We start from the raw sequence: 26,996 nt of genomic DNA on the forward strand, positions 1-26,996 counted from the left end.
GGTTGCCAAATTCTGCAACTCCAAAAACAATCATCCGCGGCGCCTCCCTGCAATTGGGCAGCTGCCGCGGATGACATCACCGCCAGCACGCCATAAAACCCCGCGCTCGCTTCAAATCTTCTCACACACACTTCGCCAGCTGCCAACGCAGGGGGTTGGGGGGGGACTTGCACCGGAGTTGTCGTCCGTCGCCCTTGGCGCGGCTGGGGCTCGCCGCCGCTGCTACCGCTACCACCACCAACTCTGCGGGGTCATCCGTCCAGGTTCATCATCATGGCCACCCGCGCCTTCTCGCGCTTGCTTGCCCCACTGCAGCGGCAGATTTGGCCGCTGGTGCGGTTTTCATCGACCGCGTCTGGAGTCACGGAGGAGGTCTCAACAACCACCACCTCCTCTCCTGAACCCGGCACCACCACCGCATCTACGGCATCTGCTGAACCATCCGCTCGGCCTCCACGCCCGAGGCCCGTCTGCAACGTCAGCGACATCAGCAGCTACCTGTGGACGCGCTACGATGAGACAAAGAAGCTGGTGAAAGGTAAGGCGCCGAGTGCCGCCTTCGCCAGTATGGAGACCTTTTATTCTTGGACCCTCTAATAACGATAAGCGCTGCCCTTGGCGCGGTCCTGCTCTTCCATTTGTTAGTGGGGTAGCCCGAGGCGATCGTCTGGTCGGGATGCTTTGTGCGCTATGGGACTGGTCCGGCTTTGGTCTTCCCCACGCTGCTGTGCGTCTAGGGCTGGGTGGGTCCCGACCGCCTTGTGTGGTGTTTAGTCCAGGCCACGGCCAACTGGGCAGTATTTCGGCCAATCCCTTGGAGGTAGTTTTATATATTTTTACGTTAAATAATTTCTTGTTCCATTTCAATTACGCGGCAGTGCACATTACAACAGGACTAACGATTACAGGGAGAGGGCATGGAACAATTCGGAACTGGTCGATCTCGTTTCGCTTCCAGTACGCCTGACTTTGAGCTAATTTGTTAATGTCAGCCTGTCTCCTGCTCCTAGGCGAGCTGAATGCGTGCGATTGTGGTGGTTGCGCATCCATCCGTGGTGTTTTCGTTGGAACATTTATCGATGGCTGCGTAATTTGCCTCCTGGTCAAGTCTCTTTCACTCGGACTTTCCGTTGTGGTTCCGCTACTGTTCGCCCCGTATTCTTGTACAGAAATTGAGTTCCCAGGTCCACACGGCGTACAGCCGTTTCGCTAAGAACGATAAACATTTCGTCAACTTTTCTGCTTGTGTAGGACTTCGTAGAATTGAATGAGCTTTATAAGGGCACGGTAATCTAGGTCTGAATTGGTCACAAGTTATGGCACCGATGAGAGATTAACGGTTGTGGTGATTCCTTTTACCGCGCTGGTTGCATGGGACTTGTTGGTAGTTGAATTGATGGTGGTTTACACTGAACGTTAATGTCCCTTTAACATTTATTGATTCGTTCGACCTAGGTGGTTGACTTTCCTTACGGATTTTAGAATGCAGGCAAAATCCCAAACCCTGTTTGCACCATCGTGTGGTTACAGGCTGTAACAACGTCACATATTTGTATTCGTGCAATCGCACCCAAAACAATGACACACTCGTAATGTTAAATTGCGTAAGCGTATTGCCAAGTGGTTGTCTCATAACAGCAATTTTAAACTGCCCGCCGCAATGCATTGAGTCTTTACACCTGACGATGGCTCAGATAGTCATCGCCTTGACGTAGAGTGCTTGCTATGGTCTGTCAACGAGTGGCTGAGCAATACAAATTGCTGCATTGGTCCTGGTAGCGCTGTTGTATTACCGATTTGACCCTGGCAATTACCGTTTTACCACGAGTCTATGTTGACGATTATCGACGACCTGTTTTTACATCGATGCTTGATCTCTTACGTGACTTTAGTGTCCTAAAGTTGCCCGCGACGTGTTGGTGTGCCAGCTGTAATGATGGTGGCGCGTCTCCGAACGTTCAACGCATTCCAGTCACGCACATAGCCGGCTAAGGGCGAACCCCGTTCACTAACGCCGCTCTGAAACTTGCCATTGGCGCGTAACACTTGCTGCACGACCCTTGCAAATGTACTACCGATGCAGTCTTTGTGTGACACAAATTTATTTTAAGGGTCCTTGTGTAAAATATAGCACTGTAGAAAGTGTAAACAATTTATTTGCGCGCTGCACCGATTAATTCCGTAGCGTAAACACGTCTGCTGGAGACCGACAACATTTAGGTATTGGCCGTCCGCTGCTAGATTTCCCCCAAGCCATTGCGATCTGTCGCCTAGCATGTTTACATGAACAAGAGTTTTTTTTATCTCCGTTGTCCTCCCCCGGGCGTGTTTCTTCTTCACCCCTCTGCTGTCGTTCCGCCCTTCCAGTCACGACGGATCCTGCCCAAGCCCGCAAGTGTCGTGGCAGTAATTGGAAACATTTCTTTAGACCCCCTGGAATTCGGTGGTAGAGGGGGGGGGTTACTGCTATAGATGTTAACAGCTTTTATCAGCTGAAGCGCCCGCACCACAACTTCCTGAACGGTTTGAACCCCGGGTACAATGTTGCCCGTTCTGGAGTTTAGACGCCTAAACAACCCTTGAGGCATCGTGATTTTATATCCACTGCGGCAGGAGGCGATCCTGCAGCACGTGCAAGATCGCACGTGCTGAGCCTTTTAAAAACTCGATGCCAAAACAACCACAACGATCCGACTGTTCCGTGATCATGACGCGTCTCCCCTGCCACTGCCTGGCAAGCCGTGCTGCCGTTCACCTTGAGCCCCCCCCCCCCGTTGGCACCGTCATGGACGCGTTCCTCGTTGTACGGATTATTTCTGGTTTAACTGGAATAAGGCGATTACCCCCCCACCCACCGCTGCCGCCTCGTCTCCACAAACCCACGTTACCCCACACCCACTCCCCCCCCCTTCTCGTACCAGCTGTCTGGTAAACATCCTTCTCGGGACGTCGCGCTGTAACCGGTTCTAACCAGTTTAGTCGTAAGGGTAGCAAGATGCGCGGTTAGTATGGGGTAGGGAAAGTGACGTGGTGACGCCTGCCTCGGTTCACGATTGTATTTATTGCTGCTTCTGGAACATTGCGGTTCCAGATCCACCCTACACCACTCCCCAGCGTGGTGGAGCAGCTGGTGCCTGTGACGTCCACACCACCCCCGATTCTGATGCTTGATTTGCCTAACACCGGTAGAGTGTTCTCTCATCTGATCATGCTCGTTCAATCTACACGGACCTGCGTAGTTAAATGTGGTTTTTTTTTAAGTAATCCTCTGTACACGGCAGTGCCATCTGCCCCAGCTACCATTAAACCAGAGGTCGCAACCGGGTACCCAACCAGGTATGGGTAGCCGTGTGCGGCCGGTTACGGGTAGGCCGTGAGTCACTGGTGAGTAACCGTTTGTCACTCATTTCGGGTAGGGAACGGTACCCGGCCGGATACGGGTACCCATTTGCGACCCTGGTGCGGCCGGGTATGGGTACGGAATCAAAACCCATGTTTGCGACCTCTGCATTAAACCTTGCACCCTGGCTTCCTCGTACCCCGTGCAGACATCGTTCCCCCTGGGCAATGCCACCTGCTGAACCACAGCGCCGTGTACGTCAACAACGAGCTGTGCCTGGACGACATCGGCACCTACGGCTTCGACTACGACTACACGCTGGCGCTCTACTCGAGCGCTCTGCACCACAAGATCTACAACGCCGCGCTTGAAATCCTCGTCAAGCAGTACAAGGTGTGCGACCTGCCACGCAGATCCCTTGCTCCCCAGTATCCCACGGTGAATGCGCGTGCGAACGTTCACGCCATTTGTACCCAACGGTGCCAATCGGTGGGAGACAACAACTAAACGCATGTCAGCTGAAGCCTTTCCCAGGCAGTTGTGGTAAACTTGTGACTGCCATCCCCCCTCCCCCTCCAGTACCCGGAGGAGCTGAAGAAGTACGAGTACCGGCCGGACTTTGCCACCCGGGGCCTCCACTATGACATCCACAAGGTTAGGGGTGTGGGGGGGGCTGGGTTGATGCCTACCCGTCCACGTGGTTTAAGTTATTATACGGGCTTCTCATAAGATGGCACTTTATTGAGGACACGTTCAATTGACATTGGGCGGAGACCCCACTGCAACAGACCCCGAGTCTCCCATGCATCTCCCTTGCATATCAACACAAGGCCATGCCACCTCGCTCATTCTTGCCGACTCTGGTCGCTCGCACTACCGGCGGGCTCTGTTGCCTAACCACGCTCCCTTTGGCATTCCTGTAGCCACCAGTCCCTTCGTGCTCACAACAGACTCCCCTATCTCATCCTGTGGCCACTAGTCCCCTTGTGCCGCATGCAGGCTCTATTGTCATTACACTTGCGAACTGGAGTTGCCAACAAGGTGCAGTTTTTCTGGCATGGTTTTTAAATGTCTTCACCTCTCCCAATTTGCTTTTAAAAGTTGCCTGGAGATGGCATTTCCAAGATGTGGGGACAATCTGGGCATGCTGGCAACTGTGACTACCAGAGTGTAGAGGTCATTAAGCTTTTATGTAACACCAAGTGTGGGGTTCATCCTGCTGACATGTGTCAAAAGTGGTGGTTAACAATGACTGCAGCCTGCACCTTTTTGTTCTTGGGGCATCCTGAAGGGGTAGGTGCACCCCATGTTTTAAGAACCACTGGTCTTAAAGTGTGCCTGGCCGAAAGGGGGTGGACAATTTTTACCATTTTTCACTGACCTACAGTTTTTTTTCAAATGCAACCTGGCCAGAAATGAGAGCTCTAGTTGGCTTGTGGAACTTACTAGCAGCCAAATGCACATTGTTTCTAAATGGGAACTCGACACGACCACTGACTATGCAAACAGACATTGGGATTGTACCAAATAAACCTGTCAGTTAAAATCTTCCCATGTCACACCTTACTGAAGCTTTTGGCATTGTGCAAAATTGGCTACAACCCAGAAACGCATGATGGTATACAACACAACCATGCGCTGTTACGACCACAAGCTACGTGGTTGATTGCCACCTTGTTTAGGCCTGATGTAGATTCTAACTTGGCCAGGGGATTTCTGGGACTGGGGGTTTGATCAGGCGGTGGAGACTTAAAGCGGGGACTTGTAGGTTGGACCGACCCAGACCTGCTGTCAATTCTAATTGAAACCTCCGAATGCAATGTGAACTAAAGCGACATTGCCACAATCATTATGAAATGCACATGCGTAATTGGCCCCTGGGGTCTGGTACCGTTGGTCTATAACCCGCCGCCTGTGTTACCAGGGGCTGCTCATGAAGATCGACGCCTTCCATCACGTCCAGCTGGGCTCGGTGTACAGGTGCGCGAGCCTGGCAACCCATCGGGACCTCATTGTTGTGCCCGTCGGCTTTTCTGGCATTTTGAGCTGTGTTTGTGCACCCCCCCTACCCCCGTGAAAGCCAAGCTTTGTCAGTACCAGTTCTAAGATCTCGATTAATGACTAATAGGCTGTAAAAAATTGAAATTGGAACACTTGTAGATGCCCCAACCATCTGTCGCCATGATGCTATTGAAGGCCCTCCCCACTGTTGTAAATGGGTGTATTGACAAACTTCATCACCACTGGACAGGTTTTTTGCAGTAAGGGGTGCCACAGAACCAATTTGGGGACAATCGACTCTCTATGGAAATCCAAATGACTTGCAGTGTATACCACTGCTCAAACCTGCGAAAAAATATGCTTCTCCATTTCAAGGTCTTGCTCTGCTACACGATGAGACATGATCCAGATTTGCATCGGCCAAAACGTTGCTTCCGGAATCCATATTTATTTTTCCTGGAGGAATCTGAGCTGTGAAGTGGAACTTGGCAAACAATAGAAACGACATCTGCACGGCTTGCTTGTGGTGGGTAAATGGGATGGTCACGGTTGGTATTACTCTAACGACCTTTGTCGTCCACCACAGGGGCTACTCGCCAGTGCCAGACGACGAGGTGATGACCCTCTACAGTGGCACCCACGTGCGCCTTCACCAGATGACCGACTTCTACGGCAAGGTCGGTTGACACACCTTAAAATTTTTTTCACCCACTTGTACGGAGCCATTTACCTGCTGCCTCGCTCGTACCACGTTCTTGTCCTGCGCATTTGCCAGCTTGTCAACCAGTCGCTATTCTGCTTGCACCTAACGGCTGTCTGACATCGCTTGCTTGCACCCAAATAACCACATCCCTTTCCCTGACTCGCTTGGTGGGTGCTTGTGGGCCTGCAGGATTTTGTCAGAGGGAGGCATGTTCATTGTCATCCTAGGAAGTGGAGGGGAATGTCTGAAATCTACATTGGAACTGGTGGTGTTCCTGAGCTTGTTGGTGCTCTGCCAATAACGGCTTTGTGCGCTCCCCGCATCAAAACAGTCTGGGTAGTCCCCCTCCCCCATCGAAGTGCATACTGCCAGAATGAATCTGCTCACGCACGTGGGAGGCGCGTGTCTCCACACGCAGCCTGTAGTCTGCCTCTGCGTTAAACCACTCCCACAAACGGCGCCCCTTCGGGTTGGTGCTGCCCCAGTGCTGGGTGTCCGGGGCACTGCAGTCAGGGGGCTAAAGTTGTCAGGATTTCCCTCGCGTTTTCATACGGCGGCTGTATTGTGGACAGTTGTAGTATAGGTAAATAGCAATTATTAATGCGTTTGTAAACTACAATCTCGCCACTACTACTATCCTGCAGTTTTCATGAATGCCTGTCTACGATGGCAACTCTTTGCATGCAAATCTTTTAATGATGCCCCCTTACTTTGGAGCACTGCACCACCCACGTGGTTGTGAAATGTATTAGCAAAGCACTAAAATGGCACGCCGTCACAGCTGCTGCCGAGTGACACCGCAGGCCTCATCTGGCTGCTTGCCTCTGCCCCCTATATCAGACGCAGTGATTACATTTATAGACGGGACCTTTCATCATGGCAGACCGAATCCTGAGGTTGATCCAATAGGCCAGTGTTTTATTGCCATTTTGGATGGGAGTTTGAATTTCTAGTGGACAATTTGCAAATTGTCCACAAAGTAAAAACAATCTGATTACACCATTGCAGATTTGGCGTTGGTCTCGCTTCAATATTTACCTAAATACTGCAGCTGAACGGCAGCACCTTCAGTGGCCAGGAAGGTCCCGTGTACAGACATGAACACGTGGAGGCATTTTAGAATGAATATTCATTTACACTGAAGTTGCATGGGAACTCCATATCTAGACTTCATCCAAAATAACTTCCACAACTGTCTTGGTCCTGAATGAGCCAGGTTGTGCCATCGCTATTAAATTTCACTTCTTGCCGGTTAAACGCACTGCCTAATTGATTATTCATATGGTGCTCCACCCTGTTTGACGACTAAGACTGGGTATTGATTTTATCTTGGCTAGAAACTGCGAGTGGCCATGTTTCATAGCTCCGTGGCCTTGACCCCAGTGAGCATCTGGCTAGCCAAGTCACTCGCTGAATTTCTGCAGCCGATATCCATACAGCCGGTTTTGGTAGCATGCTGAAATGGTGATACCGCAATTTCCTTCTGTCCCTTGGCTCCTGTCCAAGCTTTCTCACGTGGGTGCTTGTTTACCTCCTTCAGACGTGCAAATGGACAATCCATTTATTGTTGGTTGTGGTGTCCTGGCCTGCATGATCATAAATACTGGACCGGCTCGTATTCATTCCAAGGCTATCAACTGAAAATCCTGAAAGATGTAGGTCACGCCACTAAGGCCCATGATGGGAGTTTTTGACTGACTGCATGTCCAGTGATTTTTCTGACGCATTGTAGAATTGCAGTTGGTCTCAACAGTTTAAAAAACAAATGCAACCCATCACACGTCTGTTCCATATTCCCGTGACGTTTATCTTGCCCATGAACACAATTCCATGGTGTGCTAGGTGAGCAGGACTGGGGGATGCATCTGCCAGCTGACCATAACACGTGTGGTTTTTGGTGCAGGGAAGCCGCATGAAGCAGTACATGGATGTGTTCTCTATCCCGGAGATGACTCTGCTGTCCAGTGTCAACGACCACTTCAAGGGCAACCGCATTGAGTACGACCCCATCCACCTCTACAAGGATGTGTCGGTAGGTCGCACATCTGGCACTGCCAAACCCCGTCTTGATGAATGCACCACACGTGGAAAACTGGGACAAACCTGTACCGTGACTTTTGTTTTGAACTGTGTGCCTGGTTTTCTGCTCTGGCACCTGACATTTACCCCCTGTTTTTAGTGCAACTCGACAATTTGTGGTTTACATATCGGATCTTGTGGCTCTCGCTCTGTTGCAGCGTCCAGTGTTGGTCAATGACAACCTCGGTTCTGTTCACGTGATTCATTGGTAGGGGGGGGGGTTAACATTGTGCATGGCCAAACTATCTAATTTGTCCAGTGCTTGAAGGGGGGGGAGTGAGTTGTCTGGGCAGTGATAAGGGAGCGAGCTACATGAGGCTTCGTTAGTCCAAGCACAACATGCATTCAACCCGATCCGTTATGGTTGGGTTTGCCAATCCTCACTGAGCACAGGTAACTTGGGACCGTTCCCATGCTGACCTGGATTGACTTTTAACTTGTGTGGAGAAACAGCTCCTGTTCATTGCAATTGATTAATTGTCACCTCGGCTTTACATGGCTCTCCGTTGAAGTTGCTTTTGTCTTGGAATTTGTTTCCCACAAATGTAGGTTTTTATACGTGCTAGACCATATTTCCATCGGCCCTCTAAATTCAGTTTCTACTTTGAAACCAAATTACTAGTTTGACCTATTTAAAGACACCTAGGTGGCTTTTGGATAGACTAAACAGGTTAGAGGTCTTACGTTTTAGAGCAATGACTGCTATTGGTGTTAATATGGATATTTAAGCCAACTCTACAGCCCAAAACGGTGTAACACGAGTGAATTGTTTCGACGCAGTTTTTTTTTTAGAACCTCGGCGCAGAATTAAATGGACCCAACCATTGCACGTCATGGGTGGAGGGGTGGGGCATCCCTAGCATCCCCCCCCCCCCCCTGTCAATTTGGAATGTTCTGCTTATAATGCAGTCCAGCTGGTACTCTAAGACGATCACATGATTTGGTCAAATGGTGCTTAACACCATTTGACAACATGCATCTCGTGTAGTCATGACCCAGAGCTGCCCTGAGGCGGCGTTGCTGTGTTCAATACAAAGTCTGCAATTGTGTCGTACCTTTTGCCTTTTTCAGTGATCACTTCTATTCTGGGCATGTTCTTAAATGTTCCATGTAGTGTTGATTCGGACTTGCTCCATCTAATTTATTAAAGTACTATCCTGAAGGGTAGCTTTCAGTCGGAGGCTGGAGCACATGTCTTGATAATGTGGGCTTGCCACTAGATGACATGGTACTGGGTGCACCATGCCTACCCTAACCAAAGTACTTGCTATAACCGCACATGACAATGCTCTGGCTTGAGCAATCTGTCCTTTGTGCACAATCCGTTTTGTTATTGTGCTTGGCCATATTGCCTGACTTGTGCATGATTGTCAGTTCCAAGCTTTGTAAATGGTGCCGGGGGGGGGGGCGAGCACAAATGGGCCCTTTTGCCTGAAGCAAAGCCCTTTAACAACTGCTTGCAATGCTCAATTGTGCACAAAATGGCTGTGATCTGCCAACCCTGGCCTTGTGCGTCTGTTTGTGCCTTTGTGCGGCATTGCCACTGCATGTTTGTGCCAAGTGCTCCAAAAGGCTGTTCTGCAGCACATTGCAAAATATCACAACAACCAGACCCTGGGAGTGTCACGGTCAGTATCCTGGCTCCCACGCACATGGTGAAAAAAAGCATGTTTACGTTTGTACGTCTAATAATTTAGATGAATATCTGTGCATCACCTAGCTTGCCCCCTCTTGGTGCGCTGCATGATCTTGCCCTGCATCGATGCATAGCATAAAGTCGTGGAGTAACGGGGAGAATGATGGGTGTTGCCGCCTTTTTGATGGTGGCTGTGGTTCTGCTTGTAGGGGTTGTGGCTCGAACATGCACAGGCATATTTACTTGGACAGATCTGCCGTGCAGCCTATACTGACTGACTTTTTTTGGTTGCCGAGGGCCTAATTAAGGCCATGCAGTGCACAAGGTGCCAGGCAATTTGGCCAACTTGTTGGGTCAATGACGGTAGCACCAGGTACTTGTTTGTCAGTATCCAGGGGGGGGGGGGAGGCTTGACGGTAACTGGAACTTGTATTTTAAATTGACCATCACCTGGATGAAACTGCCAGTAAGCCTTAGGCTGCATCAACCAAGGGGGCATCTGATCTTGGTTGCACCGGGAGGGAGATTGCAGGACCTTTTACTTACTACTTGGATAGGTCACTACTGTTCATGCTTGTGCTGGTAGTTAAATGTGTTCAGGCTGGAAAGAGGCAGGCAGCACAATGTTTACACACTGCACCAGTCTTGCTGTTTAAATTGGAGTCTAGCAGGGGGTGAGTATAATGGTTCTTGTTTGGCCTTGCCCTGGAACTGAACTCTGCTCACTCGGTTAGTAGCACACTAATGCACGTTTGAAGAAACATGGCAACACACAACCACTGCATGACTGCACGCGCAGAGGAGACGAACTCTCCATTCCAGAAGAGCAGTTGTGCAAAAGAGCGGAAGGAAATGCAGTCAAGTGGGGGTAGGGGGGGTGTTACTGAGCAGGGTTTGAAGAGCGGGCAGTGCTGACGGATTTTCATTGTTTTTTGGCGACTAATGCTACTGAAGATGCGTGGTCTCGTTTTGTCTAACCGGGATGTGTCTAGAAAGTGAGGATGCCTGGTGACTGGCAGTGCACGAACATTACCAGCTGGACTGTGTGCCAGTCGGCGTGCCTCTGAAATTGTGCATGCCTAGAAGGCTGGCAGGTTACTAGGGTGAAGTTTCAAATCTAATGCGGGTGACCCCAAGCATGTAGAGTTGTAGTCTGTTTGTAGGCTTTACATCGCCTATACTGTAGCTCCAAAGGGTTGGAGTCGTCTGGCTTTGCCAGAGCACGTGCCGATTGAGGTTTTTTGGAAGTTGCCACACGTCACGTGTCCATACTTGTGCGGACGTGGTGGGGATTAAACAAAGTGGCCTAGGTGTCACCTGATCCCGAGTGGCCCAGAAGTGTCAAAATTATTTTTTTGGTTATTGATTAAAAACCGACACCCGACTATATGCCTAGCCTGAGCTGAACGCAGCTGTTGCTAGGAGGGGTTTATTTTAGCATTTTCACTTGCCCAAGTGCTATGTAATATAGACATCGTGCTGGGACGCCATTTACCGTTCTCACAGCCATTGCCTCAACCTTTTTGTGGAGTGGCTTTAATGCCAACTAATCCTGTTGCAAGATCTTCCCAATCCACTGCTGGATGAAGGTCTCTTCCTTGTTTTCCATATGGGTGGTTTATCCAAACATCACCAACGCTGGTAGATGAAGGGGGTTGACATAAGGTGGGTGCCTGGAATGCTTCAGATATTTCCTACTGCTGGTAATTGAACTTGTTAGGTTCGTATTGTGCCAACGCCAAAGCATCTGCTCCACATTTTTAGGCACGAAAACAATATTGTTTAATGTGTGGATCATTCAAGTACTGCAACGATTGTGGTTGGGCATGCACGACTTGGTATTGGTGTGCCAGCTGTCATGTTTGGCTGAACTTGCTGTACGTGTAGCTGGCACACTACGAGATTGCTTGGCATGCTGTTCCACAAACCCTGTGACCTCCCCCATTTTTTTTTTCAAATGGCTGCTTTCAGCCATTGCACGAGTATCCTAATGCATTTGGGCCTTCCGTCGGTGAAGTCTGCATACTTCATGCGATTATGTAAACACTGCTGCTGGACAGACGAAAGTGGCCTGGCCTAGTTCTGACCACCCACACCTTTTTTGTGGCCTTATTCGTTTGCCAAAAGCTTACCCTAGCATCCCTTAAGGCTATTTACAAGGCATCTACATTCCACTTTATACATCGTGGATGGCTCTTCCTGCAGAATTTGCCTCTTGCTGAAGTGTTTTTCTGCATGAGCAGGAGATCGGACATCCTTAGAAACTAAGGGATATTTGACACCCCCCCCACATTCCTGAGGCCCTGCCTTGTACAGGGTGGGGTCTGGGAATTCTTAGAGCCACAAAGACTAACATTGGAGAATATTGATTTTTAGCCCTTGTCCACTGCTGCTTAAAAGCCCAGGGTTAGTTCAAGTTGGTAAATGCCCCTTCCCAAGAGTGGTTTAAGCTTCTAATATTTTGCATTGTTTTGCTCCATGTTCAAATTGGTGCCCTTAAAGTTCAGAACCTTTGGAAAATTATCCAAATATAAAGTCAAGATACTCTAATATAATGGTGCTTAAAAAGCTGGGGAACTTGACAATTGTGCTGCATTTAGGACCCAGTGGTGAGGGTTGAGATATGCCCTTGGGAGGGATTGGGGATGTGAAGTGCATGGTGGGAAGAGGGCAATAGACGTGGTGGGGGTGTGAGCGGAAGACCCCCAGTGCAGTTGGTAGCCAGCATCTTTTGTTAGAAAAGTTTTTGGGTCCTTGAGGGGGTAGCCCAAGGGACCAGTTGGCCGTCTACGTGCGCGTTGTCAGGTCGTGTACCAAACTCTACATTATGACTAGCCGTTGTCTGACTTTAATGATCCCCCAGACACAAGACAAATTAAAATAACCCGAAAAATAAAAATTTCACATGGCGTCCCACCCTGCGTCATGTGGGTTTTTTTTAGCTTTGTCCGTAACGGATAAGGGTGGGGAGGGGGGGCTGTCTGGAGTGGCCAGGGCCTTTTGTGCTCTTGCCTGGCAGGATCACCTTTGACATGACCCCTACATTGATCGAGTGAGTCGCCCTCTTTGCTTTTAAGAATTCTACAAAGGTTGACCCCCCCCTCCCAATTGCACGTGAGTAATTGGATGCTTGCAATGTTTTTCTCATAAAGCAGCCGCGTTGTGCCCTGCCTGCACTGGGATTCTAGTAACGTTTGGTTCATGTCCAGGCCATGGCCAACATTGATGGCAGATGGTATTCAAACGTTAGGCCCTTCCCTAGCTTCACTTGATGAACTGTTCATGTGTGCACAGCAATGACCATGGTTGGTGTTCTGTCTTGCCACCCTCTGCTATTGTGGCTCTGACATCACTTAAAATGCACCAAATCATTTGGGGATTTTAAATTGAACACATTTTGGCCCTTGTAATTTTCGAACCATTGCCCTGCTTTAATCTCAACTGGAGGCCCATTATACAGCCTAACATAATCACTTGCCTGGATTTGGCCATTTAATTTTTGTTCTTGACATGGCATAAGCTAAACTTGCATGGCTTGCAAATTGAAAAATAATTGGTTTTTACTTTTGCTGTACAGCCTTGAATCCTACGATTCTATCCAGGATTTTACAAATTCTAGTAATGCCAATTTTATCAAACGAAATTTTTACACTATGCAACCCAACCGTGCTAATAAAGTGCAACTCCACGTAAGTGCATCGACTCTGCTGCTGACGGATTCATCAACTTTTATACTGACGGTCTGACTTCTGTCTTTTCACGTTTGTTTTGTGGACAGGATGCAGTGAGGGATGTCCACGTGAAGGGGTTAATGTACAAGATCATCGAGGAGAATCTTGGTAAGTTTCCACGTGGCTAAAAATCTCTAGCCCACATGAGCTACAGGGGAAGTAATTATAGCGAGCACCTAATTGGTGGAGAGGGTAGTGAGGTGACCACACCAGCCACCTTTGTCTCCCACTGTGCCATTACAGGTTGTCCAAGACAGCCCAGGTCTAGTGGGTATTTGTCAGATGGTGATTGCTGTTGGTACTATGCTCGTTGCCTGTTTTGTAGTGCAGTGCATTTTCTTATGGCTGCACAGCTACTCGCCATGATGCATAAACAGACGAAGATGGGTAGACACTCGTGTAGGGCTTAACACCGACATGCAGAAGGCCACATCTTGTAGGATTCGGTGGCCAAACTAAGTGGTGTTGATGCTTTAAGAATCTGCTCGATGGGCAGCTGTTGACTTTGTCGGCTCACTTGCCGTGTGGAATTTCAAACCCTCGCAGGCAGTTGTGACGAGCCCATCCAACCAGTGCTACTTAACATGTACATGCATGTGTTTAACATGACACTTGCCTGGATATGCTGGAGATCGGTTCGTGAATTGCACAAAGGTTGTAGAATTCCCCCGTGAGCATTGGGCAGCATCCCTGAGGTTGCTAGACGGCAGTAAAGAACGTGAACTAATCTCCATCTGTACGGAGTTGCCCCTTGGTGGATGTTGTCTTTCTGTGGTTGCTCTGTTCTGCCGCAGTAGTGTCAATTTTAATTTGCTGATCATTTTAAAAAATAGACCCAATGCAGCAGGAAACCCTCCCTCGAGAATCCAAAGATGACTTTTGGATAAAAAAAAAAAAATTCCGTTGTGCCCACTGCCAGCCTGCATTCACCCCCTCTGCATGCCATCTCGGCCTAATTGCTGTCACCCCCCTCTTCTCAACCTTTTCACTCTCCCAGAGGAGTACATCCAGAGTGGGGAGGAGACCTATGCTGTCCTCCAGAAGCTTGTGAGCTACGGCAAGAAACTCTTCCTCATCACCAACAGCCCGTTCAGCTTTGTGTGAGTTAATCTCCATACGTTTGGCTCTTGCCACCCCCAGCCACTGCAACTACTCCAATTGCCAACCTACATTTAATCAAGGCCATTGATGGTTATTTTCTCGGCTTTGACCAAATAAGTCTGCGATATGACACACCCACGATGGGGAAAAACAAGGTCTGAAATAAAATCGTGGGGGGGGTGGGAGTTATGGGGTGTTCCATACCTGGTGCCCAATGTCTCCTGAACGAATTCGAGACTGGTGCCAGGAAAGTGCGTCCCATCGCTTCATCCTGTTCCAGCAGCAGGGGACAGAGGTTGGGCCAAGTCGACTTTGTTCCATCTTGAAACAATGACCATGGCGGTGCTCTGTCAGTGGTGCCGTGCATCCAATAGTTTGTTATTTTCACATCCACCCTGCGTTTTTATGAGCCCTGGGAAGCGGATGCCGAGCCAACCGATGCCAAAACCACTTTCAGAAGATTAATTTCTTTCCAGGTCATGTGGACCGGAGTAGGTGATGTACAACCCATGGCCATGGCACTTGTAGGAGTGGTTTACTTGATATAAACGTTCCCTTTAATATGGTGCCCAATGGGTCCCATGTTTCATGGAAATTTTTGAATTCCAAATTTAAAGGATCTTAAACTCAAGTGTCCATGGATTATGTATTTAGTACCAAATGAGATACAAGCATGCCATTTATAGAACGCTGCCCTTTGCACCAGATTAACACGTTTTTTGGATGTTGGCATGGAACCAGTTGCTTTTAGACTGGAAATTGACCCGCGGGTATTAGTTCCTCACAATGTTTTTACTTGGTGTAGAAAATCTCGAACTTTTGCAGCATTGTTTATAAGGGTTGACCCTGACCAAACTCTCCATCCTTGCCTCTGCAGCAACAAGGGAATGCTGCACATGGTGGGTGAGGACTGGCGCGACCTGTTTGACGTCATCATCGTGCAGGCTGAGAAGCCGGCCTTCTTCACGGACAGCGCCAAGTATGGGTGCCCCTCGCCCCCCTGAACGCTATTGTCAAGTTGGGCTTTGTTGCTTTTTAGCACGTGGCACACCAGGGTTGGTAGGACATGCAAATAACGTGCTGGGAAATACCCGAACCTACTGTGCTTGGTTGTCTGAGATGGAAGTGTATCAAGTGAGCTTGCTCTATAGTAAAGCGCTTGGACCAACCAGTTAATGGGAAAGTCCATGTGCTTGTTAAAAAAAAAATCAACTTCTGAACTTTTGCACAGTATTTAGCCAGCCATGCACCCCAAACTCTTTCCGTTCAACTCGAGCTATGCAGCCAGTGTGGACTCTGGTTTCTTCCCCCAAATGTTGAGGTTGTGATCTCTGATCAACTCCCAACCCTAAGCGTGACCATGAATAATAGAGACCCGAGGTGTGAGACTGCTTGTTTTGGATCAGCAAGGCTACGCATGCTGCCAAATGTAACCAGCACCGCAATCCAAACAAACAACCCTGGAACATTGCTTTAAAACTAACTTTTTAACTTGCCACTAGGGTTCTCCAACTAGATCCTGGCTCTACACATGGGTGTGGCACACTTTGCTGGGAACCTGTTTATTCTTTGATCCCCTTGCATCAATACTGCCATTTAACTCCATCCTGCCATGTCCTGTCAGTTTCCAAATGTTTGCAGTCATTTACATAACCACGTTTGGTCATTTTTTGGTTTAATGCATATTGGCACTTTGTCAACACCGTAAATGATTTATTTACAAGTTTGTTGCCATGCTTGAAATTTTTATAGGTAAAAAAAAACCTGGCTCTGAACATTATCTGCTTCATGCTGACCCATGAAAACCACTTTAATCTCAATCTGAAGTCGTGTGCCACTAGCTTTGTGTGACCTCTGCACGTCAAACTTCTGCTGCCTCCATGTCGATATAAATGTTTTTTGGCGTCTTAAACCCAGCTGGAGCGCACGGTCTGTCCTCCTGAATTGGATAAACACTTTTGTATCTAGCCTGCAGCCTGAACTTTAAGTGTACATAATCCCAATGTTCCCCTGCTATTGACGTCCCTGCTTGGCCATAGAATGGCAAGCTTGGGCTCATGCTTTCTCTACTAAGCAAATACCTGTTTCCCCCTCCCCACCACCCCTTGCTTCAGCTGGGGGCAACGGTGGAAGGAAACGGGAGTGAGGGCCAATGTGCTGACCTTGCAGGAAAACAAAATCCCTCACTTGGCACAACGCCTTTTTACCTTGACCCGCCTGCTGGGGGGGTGGGACGGGGGCTGAACAAAGAAAGGGAGTAACCTGAATGAGAACCTCCTGGCTCCAAGTGTGGTTTGTGGCTTATGAGGGAATGGAGCTGTGACGGTGAATGCTGTCGCTGCAGGAACTCCACCTGACCTGCCCAGAGATGCATTCTGCTGTGTCAAACCACTACCAGGATGAAGGCCTGCCCCACCCATTAGCATGTGACCTGGATCCCGCCTTCTGTATTTTGGCATTGCTAACACAGCAACTACAAGAATCTCAAACATGGCCATTTTACCTCCTTTCACATTTTTGCATTTGCCCAGACTCATTGGACATCAATTTGACTTTCGTGATGGCTTATTCCTGGTTGTAAGTGGTACCCTGCTTGCAGAACTCTGGCAAAATACCATTTTTGGGTTCCATGTTTTCATTTTGGCCATGGTGTAGTGTGTTCACGTCCTTTATCTCCTGCGTTCCTGCAGGCCCTTCCGCCGCCTAGACGACTCTGGCTGCCTCCAGTGGGACAAGATCGACAAGCTGGAGAAGGGCGAGATCTACCAGCAGGTAAAACTGCCTAGAAGCTACAAACACTTTTGCTTTGCTGGTTTTGGGTGAAATCTTAGATGCTGCGTAACTTGGTGTTCGGATGCTGTTTCCGGCACAACTTTCTCCTGTTCTGGGCTTGACTACCTTTACGGGGCTTTAGTTTTGCTCTCCTAGTCTTGCACATGTTACACCGTGTAAAATTGAGGTAGCTTGAAACGGAACTGCTAAAATGTTTGATTCACTTTCCCATAACTATACTGGTTTTCCTAAGTGTGTCTGCATTAATCTCAACCTGGTTAAAATTACTATCTCTGCCTAAATTTCAAATCCTGAGTTATTAAAAAGCTCTGCTCTAAAAAGTAACATCCTGGGACAAATTCCAACGACCCCTCACCTTGCAGAACTAGTTCTCACCTTGATGGCATTTTGTCAGATTCTGCATGTTTGTCCCTTTAGAGGCTCATGTGCCGAGATTTCTGAATGGCATAGAACAACCTAAACTTGGAGGCTTGCGTTGCCTCGTGACGACTGCCATGGCCATTGTCCAAGGTCATTTGGAACGTGGCAGTGCCCACTTTACAATCTGTCTCCTGCACGGGCACCGGGCATGCTGTTGGCAACCAGCGCCTGGCATGGATTTGGTTGTGAGCTTGTTAAAGCTGGCAGCACAAGGCCTTCACTTGTAGTGATGGATGAGATTTTTGTGGTGGGGCAAATGAGAGGTCTGTGCACAGACCCAAATGGGTGTTCACTTTGTCACCCTCCCTGTTTAAGGATTTGCACGATGCTATCAACCACAATGGTCAAATTCAATGATTAACACTTTGAATCGTTAATTTGGGGCCAGTTTGTTCCATGCCTAGCGACAGGGCTTCATTTTTGCCACGTCTGGGTAGGGTGACCTGCGAAATTTATCCCTAAACCTGGCATGCCACATCCAACATTTGCAGGATGGCTGGTGCTGGCACATGTTGCACTAGTGAGCCAGAAGTATGAGACATAGAATCCAGTGAGGTTTGGGTGAAATTCAGTTTGGCTCTAACCAGGGATTTAGTTTCGGCTAGGATCTTTGTCCTGTTCAGCGACCCCCTGCAATGCTCGCAAATAAATTAATCTCCTGCCTAGCAACGTCCATATGCTGCAGCCTCCGCTGTCTGGTGGGTTTTTTGTTTGGACCAGCAAATCTGGTGCATGCAGCCTTGGGGATGGGTGTGGGGGAAGGGAGATGAACGAGGTTGACAGGGCGGTGTGGCTGTCGGGATGAGGCTGCCTACGTGCAAGCTCGCACGTACCGCCCCAGACACTGCCCCACCAAACCCCCCCCCCCGATTTTAAGGGGGAGGTGGCAGTCAAAGCCATTGCCAGCCCCGGTCACCCATTGCTCTCCGTGTGGCTTGTCGCACTGCGGAGAGGCAAGAAAATAGCGTTATAGGGGCTGGTCTTTACAAAAAATACTTGAACCTTAATTGCATGTGGCTGAGCCCAGGAGGGTTGTCGGGTCCTGCCTTGGGTGTCGAATATGGGCCGTTGTCCATAATTAAAAATTTTGCAAGGGGAACCTGGATGCTTTGTTTACACTCCTCGATTAGCACTGTTAGCTACTACGTACGCAGCAACATTTGCATACTGCTTTATCTTCCACGCTCCTGATGCTCTTTTTTTTATCAAGCTACCAGCAGTGACTTTGCAATCGCTGTGGCTAAATCGCTGGTATATAGTTTTGGCACAAAGCTTGTAATGTGGGTCAATGCCTCAGACCACATTGATATTCATGGATGTGGCTGCGGTGCTACGCAGTGATTCTCCCCCCCCCCGTCTCCGAATGGAACATTCTGGTCGCTGCCTGACGACAAACTTCGTGTTCTCAGATTCGAGGTTTTTACCTTCAGATTGGGGGGAGGGGGGGCGCGTTTGCACGGCTGGACTTCCAGTGTGAACGCGACAGATTTAATTCCATCCTTTGCATTGGAGGGACGGTGGTAGAACAGTACAGTTGGGTCTGGCTTTTTTCTTTACTAGACTCAAGTTCAGATTAACGTTAATTAGTTGAGATTCATCTGGAAGTATCGTCCTTCCAAATGCCCCCCCCCCCGACTTCCTGTCCAAGGCCATGTGTTTTTGTTAGCGGCCCTGCGCTGTTTACGGAACGTCGAGTTCGGAAGGGCGGGGGAAGTTGAAGCGGCGTGTTTACGTGATTTAAATTTAATTATTGCTGCTGTTGCGTAAGGAGGGAGGGTGATCTTGGAAAAAAAGTCTGGCCTCGCTGGCATCAGGACGACGATTTACTAAATTAAGAGCCCGTGCACTCGGTAGTGTTGGTACTGGCCACGTGAGCACTTTCCCAACATGCGCAAAAAAAAATCGGTGCAGTGAAATTAATTCAAGATGATTTAGTTGCGTTATGGTTTCCATGAAACCTTGGACTTTTTTTAAAGAGTGCTAAATGTTTCCAAATGCACTCTGCAAACTGGCCAGGTGTTGCGTTTTGAGTTTTCTTGACTTCAGAGGTGGGACAAAGTCATTGTTATGCAAGTCCAAGTCGAGTCGCAAGTCATCAAATTCATGACTCGAGTCCAAGTCACATGACTCGAGTCCACACCTCTGCTTGACTTCGCAATTGGAAAAGGCCAAGTTCAAACCCCCCGAATAGGGTCTGAAGTTGTTTTTTTTGGGCGGCGACAATGTGTTTCATCCTGTGGCACGACTGGCCTCTATCGGCCAGACTTGGAATTTCCACCACCTGGCTGGGTGTCTCCTACAGAAGTGCTACCCCCTCCCCAACCATGCCTGTTTCTGAACAGCAACTCCATGTCCCATGATACTGCCACTCCTGTGCAGTTTGAGACCCTTGGCCTTTTAACACTGCTGGTGAGGCTCGTGTTTTTGAAACGCAGGCCACGTCTTGCCTGTTTTTGGACATTTTGCCGCGTAACATTCTGTTGGCAAGATTTACATTCTTAACCTACTTGGTGGCATTCATCCACCACTAGACTGATGGTAGCCAACGATTTAATAACCTAATCCCATTAACTGTATCGGTGGTAATCAAAGTGCGTAATTTGGCTTACTCGATTGGACTACGGCTTGATTTTATGTCTGCAAATAATTGCAGACTATTCCCCAGTAGCTTGGCGTTAATTTCAATCTCGATGCAATTTAATTGGCTAAACGTGCTAACTGTAGTTGCTAGTTTACAAACCAATCCACAAGCTCGACTTAAGCCAGGGGATTCGTTTGTGGCCGGCAAAGACTTGCAGAACTGGTTTGCAAAAAAAATGGGCATAGCATTTTAATGCTGTATAAAACATAACCCATTTGGCTTTTTGGGCAATGGGTGGGCCTTTGTACCAGAGACAACTGCTGTACACATAGCGCATGGTCTACTCCTGTGCAATAACCACATTGTTTGTCCTGGCATATCCTGATATGCGGCTGCTTGAGGGCCTTCATGCAACAGGTGGATGGAAAATGGTTGGTCGTTCACCACCTTTATACTCTAAAGGCTTCAACCAGCAGCGCTTGTAATGCTTGTTGACATGCAAGGCACCCCTGTAGCCAAACGGCAGTGGTGGTACACCTCCAAACCGTGACCTTTGTCTGTGCCACCCCGCCAGGGCAACCTTTATGAGTTTCTGCGTCTGACTGGCTGGGTCGGCACCTCTGTCCTCTACTTCGGAGACCACATCTACAGCGACCTTGCCGTGAGTAGCGTTGTGCTCCTTCACGCTCCGCTTATTGCACCTTCTCAACGAGAGGTGCCTCCAGTATCGACCCTTTCAGGAGAAGGTTCCTGCTAAGGTGCACTCAAGGCTGGGATCTCACCAGTTTTTCAGCGTTACAATATTTTTAGCTCAAACTTTTTGCTATGGGAGGAACTAAAGAACCTCGGAAATGCATGCAGACTAAAATAGAAAATACAAACTCGAGTGCCCAAAATTGTGCCCCAAGTTCTTTAATCTTAAATCCCCCCCCCCCCCCCAGCAAGTTTGCAAGAGGGCCATGAAGTCGCTGTGATTTTTAGTTGAGCTATTGTGGCACCCTGGCCCTAATGTTGTATTTTAAATTGTATGCTTGTGGCGTGCAGCAAATTGTAGAAGCTACAACGTAACTTATGGACACGATCGTGATTTAAATTGCCACCAACATGACACTAGCCACCAATGTATTAGTTCTGCAATTGTAGATTGAGGGGGATGTCCTAATCCTTGATCTGCAGCCTCTGCCCTGCTTCCAGTGGTCACAAACCCACCACCCAAGCACCTGATTATACATCTCTACCTACCCACAACTTTATCATCCAACCCTGCTTGTGTCTCCCGTGCCCACCCTTGGCGGTGTTGCCAGGACCTGACCCTGCGTCATGGCTGGCGCACGGGTGCCATTGTTCCGGAGCTGGAGGGTGAGATCCACACCATCAACGGGCAGGAGTACACGGACGCCCTCACCTGGCTGCAGTCTCTCACCGGGCTGCTGGAGCGCATGCAGGTGAGGCATGGGTTTGCTGTGAAGACAGTGGTGATTGCTGGAGGTCTGCTGTCCTTTTGGCGCTTGTAAGTAGTGGCATTGATGGCTGGCTTGTTGCCCTTGCTAGTCCTAAAATTTTCATGTTTAAATGGCACATGGTTGTGTTTTAAACGGACGTAGTGCTGGACACCGCATGGTACCGTAGCAAATGCTGAGTGCTTTGGACCAACTGAAGTGCTCGTTCCAAGTGTACTCTAGGACAAGTGGCACTTGCCATAGTCCCACATTATCTAGCCCTATCCCCAAATGTGTAACTTGGCACGAGGTACAGGTTTTGGCTTTGGTCTGTCCAGAATCTTATCTCGATAATACGATTTGGGAGTCTTGTTTCAATAACGAAATTACCATTCCAATTGCATTGCTTCCATTTTGTTTAATTGCTGTTTTGCCTAGATGTTGTACTCTGCATTACTTTAAACCTATGTGCATTCCCATACGTGCTGTAGCATTTCACCTTGGCACATTGGCAATGCTGTGGCTCGTACCATGTGGTTGTCTGCACACAGATGTACCGTGGCCAGGAGGCTCAGGTGATCCTGACTAAGTGGATGGCGGAGCGAGAGGAACTCAGGTGAGGAGAGCAGTGGTCCCAATGTAATGTGAATTTTGGGTGATGCTGGCATTCAAACCGCATTGTATGAACTTTTAGTCTGTGCCAACCTGTGATATACCACCACTCAATGCTTATCCCAAGACCAATGAAAATTCGACCTTGCCATACTGCCACCCAAGTTTTATATAGACTATAAATTGCATTGTGGCAAATGCACTTCTACTAACCCCATGACCAGAGGTTTCTTCCTGAACATGGCTAATACCAGCAGCCTAAACGCAATTTTTCTTGACCATGAACAGATGCACTTGAAGTTCGCTCCAACTCGCACCTTAAGGTGGTTCAAACGACTGACTAACATGAACTTTAACGTTTAGATTCGGTGTCAAGCACTTGCCATGTTGGAATGTTCAGTGCAGAACTTCACATTTGCCCCCAACTTGATTAACTTGTCCGGAGCAGTTCATCACCCTCTGCTCTGGGAAACGTCTAAATAAATGGCCCTTTACTATTCTATAGGATCCTTAAGCAACTTTTGTCTGTACCTAGAGGCACTTTTCTGCAACTAGGCATCCTTAGCTTTTTATACCTAGATTCCCTCCCCTTTTATATACATACGTTTCTGACGTTGCCTCCTGCAGGGAGCTCTTCCTTGCATTGCAGCCACTCCAAACTTTTTTCTTTACAGCTGTGTGCAACCTGCCCCAGCAAGTTAACGGTTTCATTTATTTTGGGCACCCCCCCCACCATTTTGTAGATCCAAGACCAAGAACCTCTTCAATCCGTACTTCGGCAGCATCTTCCGTACGTTCCACAACCCGACCTACTTCTCACGCCGCCTGTCGCGCCTTGCTGATGTGTACATGGCGTCGGTGAGCTGCCTCCTCAACTACGACATGGGCTACACCTTCTACCCACGCCGCATGCCACTGCAGCACGAGTCTCCCCTGTGGATCGACCAGCTGTGCACCGGCTGCGTCAAGACTCCCTACCTAACCGAGATGTCCAACATCCGTTGAGTGCCTCTCCTCTAAGCCTGCACCCCCACCACCCCTCCCCACTTCCACCCAGATTTTGTCTCTGGATGTGCTGTACCGCTCTCTCGCTGCTTTCCCCCCCTTCCCTGGCTGCTTGTCGGACCTGGTTGGGTGTTTAGGGTATGCTTGAGCAGTTGGCAAGTTGTTGGTTAAGATCTGGCAAAAGTAATGGTCTCATTTTGGGGTGGGTCAAGTGTAACATCTGTCCTTGACTCCAATGTTGGCCTATGACCAAAATGTTTGAAAGGAGGAGATGGGTAGTTTGTGGAGGAGGGAGTGTGTAGTGGGTCTGTTTCTGCCAGAGATGGCCTGACTCGGGTGCTGGGCAAAGGAGATGTGCTTTGGCAGGTGATGGGAGTGAGTTGGTGATGCTGATGAATTGGAGACATTTGATTAGTCTGTCTCGTTGGTGCTTTGGAACAGAACTGTTTGTCCTGGGTGGGTTTTGCATGGGAGGGGGAAGATTGCTTTGCCACTTGAAGGTAAGTGCAATAACCATAGGCTCGGTGGTGTTGTCGTAGCCAGACTGCATGGAGAGGTCCGCCTCTGGCTTCAACTATCCTTGAGCAATTTAAACATTTCCTCAACCTAAACTTCCTGACCTCATCCCTAAAAATTATATCCCCCATCTCTACAAGGGTTTTAATTCGCGATCACATTAACACGTTGGCCAATTTTTCAGGTAGCTACTGAACCATTTGGCTTTCTTTGCACTGCACGCTCCTAATGTGCTTGGTCGGTGGTGGCCGTCGAGGCATGTGGCAGGTCTTGTACGGTCCCCTGGCACGACACAAAGGTGCATGCAGAACGCTATTTTTCAAATCTCAATTTTTATTTGGCTGAACTCTACACAACATTCCATGCCGCGTGCGTTTTTTGCTTTTTCCACCTTAACCCCATCCCCCATATCGTGATTTGATTTTTGACGTAACAACCTTCACCTCTTTACCCCCCTTCATGCCTCTCCTGCCCGCATGTCAAACGTTCTGGTTTTTTAACTTTTTGTAGTGTTCCCATCCGTAGTATCTTAGTCTGTGGTGGTAACAGTAGTAGTGTGTGATTTTTACCCCCCCCCCAAGGAATTTTCGTCTTAACTGCCGCTGTGGTGGTCTCTAGATGGACCGTGAGACGCACAAAGGTGTAGCCGACAGGTGGCACGAAGCCTCCCTCGCCCCCCTAATTGACTGCCAAACATGGGTGGTGACGAAATTCCAGAACCTTTATCAATTTTAGAAAAAATCTTAACTTTCACATTTCCGTAACTTTTTTAATTCATTGTTTAGCTGGCAAAAGTGTGTTTTTTGTAGTTTTTTAGAACGGGTTACACTCTGGGTTCGACCCCAATACTGGGGACTTCAAACCTATGACCTGTACCTGCTCCCTCCCATTTTTAACTTTCATATTTTGTACGCTTAGTACCCCTCGTTAACTAGTTGACTTGGTGATAAACCAGAATGAGATGAAAGTGTTTATCGTAATAGCTGCCTTCTGAAATTAATATCAAGTGTGTTTTATTCCCAGGTATCCAGATTATTAATGTATCCGTGATAGAGATCTGATCACTTTACACAACTACCAAATGGTGTTCGTTTTTACCATCTGACATTACTGGAACCTACGTGCATATGCTAATTCACCTGCTAGAAAAACTAACCCGGTCTGCATACCTCCAATGTACCATCCCTACCTAAAATATTGCTCAGTCCTGTAACACCTTTGCACCAGCATACCCAAATGTGCACGTTTATAGGTCCATGTTAACTGGATGCCTTCTGGGTTTAAGTTGTCTGACAGCAAATGCTAGAAACCCCCCGTGTTATCCCAATCATGCCGTGTATGTTTACAATGGATGTATTACCTAAAACCTCGCAGGATGTATCGACAACCGTCGTTGTGTAACTTTTAAAGACACGTTTGCAATTTTTTTAAATGACTTGAAATTGTCTGCGGGAAGGTGAGGCATTGCTGCTGTAGGTGGCCAAAATGCATGCAGATGGGCGAAGATGAGAATTACAGGGTAATGACGATGCGAGTGAATTTTTTGTAAAGACGTAGTTCACGTGTCCATCTGGGTGAATCAAACGTGGTGGCTGCTGCGTGGCCGAAGCGGTGTTGTCGTCGTGACCGCTTTGTGGCCGGTAATTTTGTAGACTTCTTGTGCTCGGCCGTCTTGCTGTTATTGCGTCGTAAATCGTTGCCTGCTTAACATACTCGTCAATAGCCTGCGCGTTTTTAATCCCCCGTGGTCTTTCCATACCAAATCTTAAAATCTTGACCGCATGGATTCAACTGCTGCCAAAGCCCCCCAGGCTGCTCAAAATCCCACGGCTTTCAACAACCCGTGCCACCCCCATGTGGTGCCTTTGGCTGCACATTGGAGGTGAATCCACCTAGCCTGGAAGGCAGCGGGAATTGCCGGCGTCGGTCCTGGTGCAGTGGTGGGCAGACAAATGGGCCTGCGGGCCCTTGCGACGGTGTTTGTATGCAGCGTGCTCCGACGGCGGTGTTTTTGGTGACGCGTTTTATATCTCGCGGTGTCGCGATGAGCGGTGATTGACCTGTAAACTGGGCGACGTCCAGAACCGAATGTGTCTCGCTTTTTTTTTATTCTCCCGGGCTTTCAGTTCATCTCGTTTTTGGCTTTCGTTTGTAGCTAATACATGGTGGATTCGGTGTAGGGCTGTTCCATACGCAGTAACTGTACAAGTTGCAGGTACTGCCGACCAATTCAACTTTTGGAATGATTATGGCAGTGTATTTTGTCCTCGTGCTACCGCAGTGGATTTTGTGGCACGCCGCACTTGTAATGCAGAGATCGCCGGTTTTTGATTTTTCAAAAAAAATCTTCTCCCCAAGTTAAATTTACCAAATTTAAATGCTTCATTTCCTTCCCCCCCCCGCCCCTCCCCTTGACTCTGTCTCCCTGAAGTGTGCCCCCCAGCAGTAGTGAGTAATGTGCAGTGCCACTTTTTAGCCCTCCAGTCACAACAGCCCTGTGGATTTTGCGAGGCCCGAGTGAGATTTTGGTTTGCAGCGTCGATGCCCCGTGGAGTCTTTTGTTGTATCTCGTTGAAGCTGTTACGCGACTTTTTCATTCAAAGCTGGTTTTCATTCTCTCTTGGCCCGTGGTGTTGTCTCCCTCGCGTGGAAAAATATTTGCGATTTTAAGTGCCGCTTTAATTTAAGCATCAGAACATTGTACATGGGTTAACATAATCTTCGAGTCGGTATAACCCAACCGTTGTGGGTTTGAGTTGCTTAATGTAACCTTTAATTCGCCGTGTCCAAATGTAGTCGCAAGAAAACCTTGGCATAAGGCTTGCCGTGTTTACACACCATGCCCTGTTTTCACTATCGATGTACAAAACCATCTGATTTTGTACTCCAACCTGTCTCGCATTACCACTCAAGATTGAATTTTTAAAGAACTGGTCCAGGTCCCGCAGATCCTCGGCCTCTTGGCTTCGTCTTTTAAAATGTGTTTATTTACATTCCAAAACTTTAACAGGAAGTAAGCAAACGCGTTTTTCAGTGCTC

The 26,996-nt window shown here is 48.5% G+C and overlaps 1 protein-coding gene across 1 annotated transcript; it reads left to right on the top strand.

Moving 5' to 3' along the window:
- Nucleotides 1–110: 110 nt before the first annotated feature.
- Nucleotides 111–26,580, top strand: LOC144947303 (5'-nucleotidase domain-containing protein 2-like). Its single transcript, XM_078876550.1, has 14 exons — nt 111–538; nt 3,549–3,733; nt 3,920–3,994; nt 5,265–5,320; nt 5,928–6,018; nt 7,948–8,076; nt 13,538–13,598; nt 14,488–14,590; nt 15,469–15,570; nt 17,282–17,363; nt 20,960–21,046; nt 21,690–21,830; nt 22,376–22,440; nt 23,180–26,580. Exons 1-14 carry the CDS (start codon nt 274–276, stop codon nt 23,439–23,441), a joined length of 1,704 nt encoding a protein of 567 aa, XP_078732676.1. The 5' UTR covers nt 111–273; the 3' UTR covers nt 23,442–26,580.
- The last annotated feature ends 416 nt before the right edge of the window (nt 26,581–26,996 follow it).

This window comes from Lampetra fluviatilis, chromosome 44, assembly GCF_964198595.1.
Source record: "Lampetra fluviatilis chromosome 44, kcLamFluv1.1, whole genome shotgun sequence".
In the NCBI taxonomy this organism is placed as follows: domain Eukaryota; kingdom Metazoa; phylum Chordata; class Hyperoartia; order Petromyzontiformes; family Petromyzontidae; genus Lampetra; species Lampetra fluviatilis.

Coding starts and splice junctions, on each gene's coding strand:
- LOC144947303 (XM_078876550.1), top strand. CDS start 274: ATGGCCACCCGCGCCTTCTCGCGCTTGCTTGCCCCACTGCAGCGGCAG. Junction 5,321..5,927: donor CAGCTGGGCTCGGTGTACAG/GTGCGCGAGCCT, acceptor CGTCCACCACAG/GGGCTACTCGCCAGTGCCAG. Junction 22,441..23,179: donor GCGGAGCGAGAGGAACTCAG/GTGAGGAGAGCA, acceptor ACCATTTTGTAG/ATCCAAGACCAAGAACCTCT.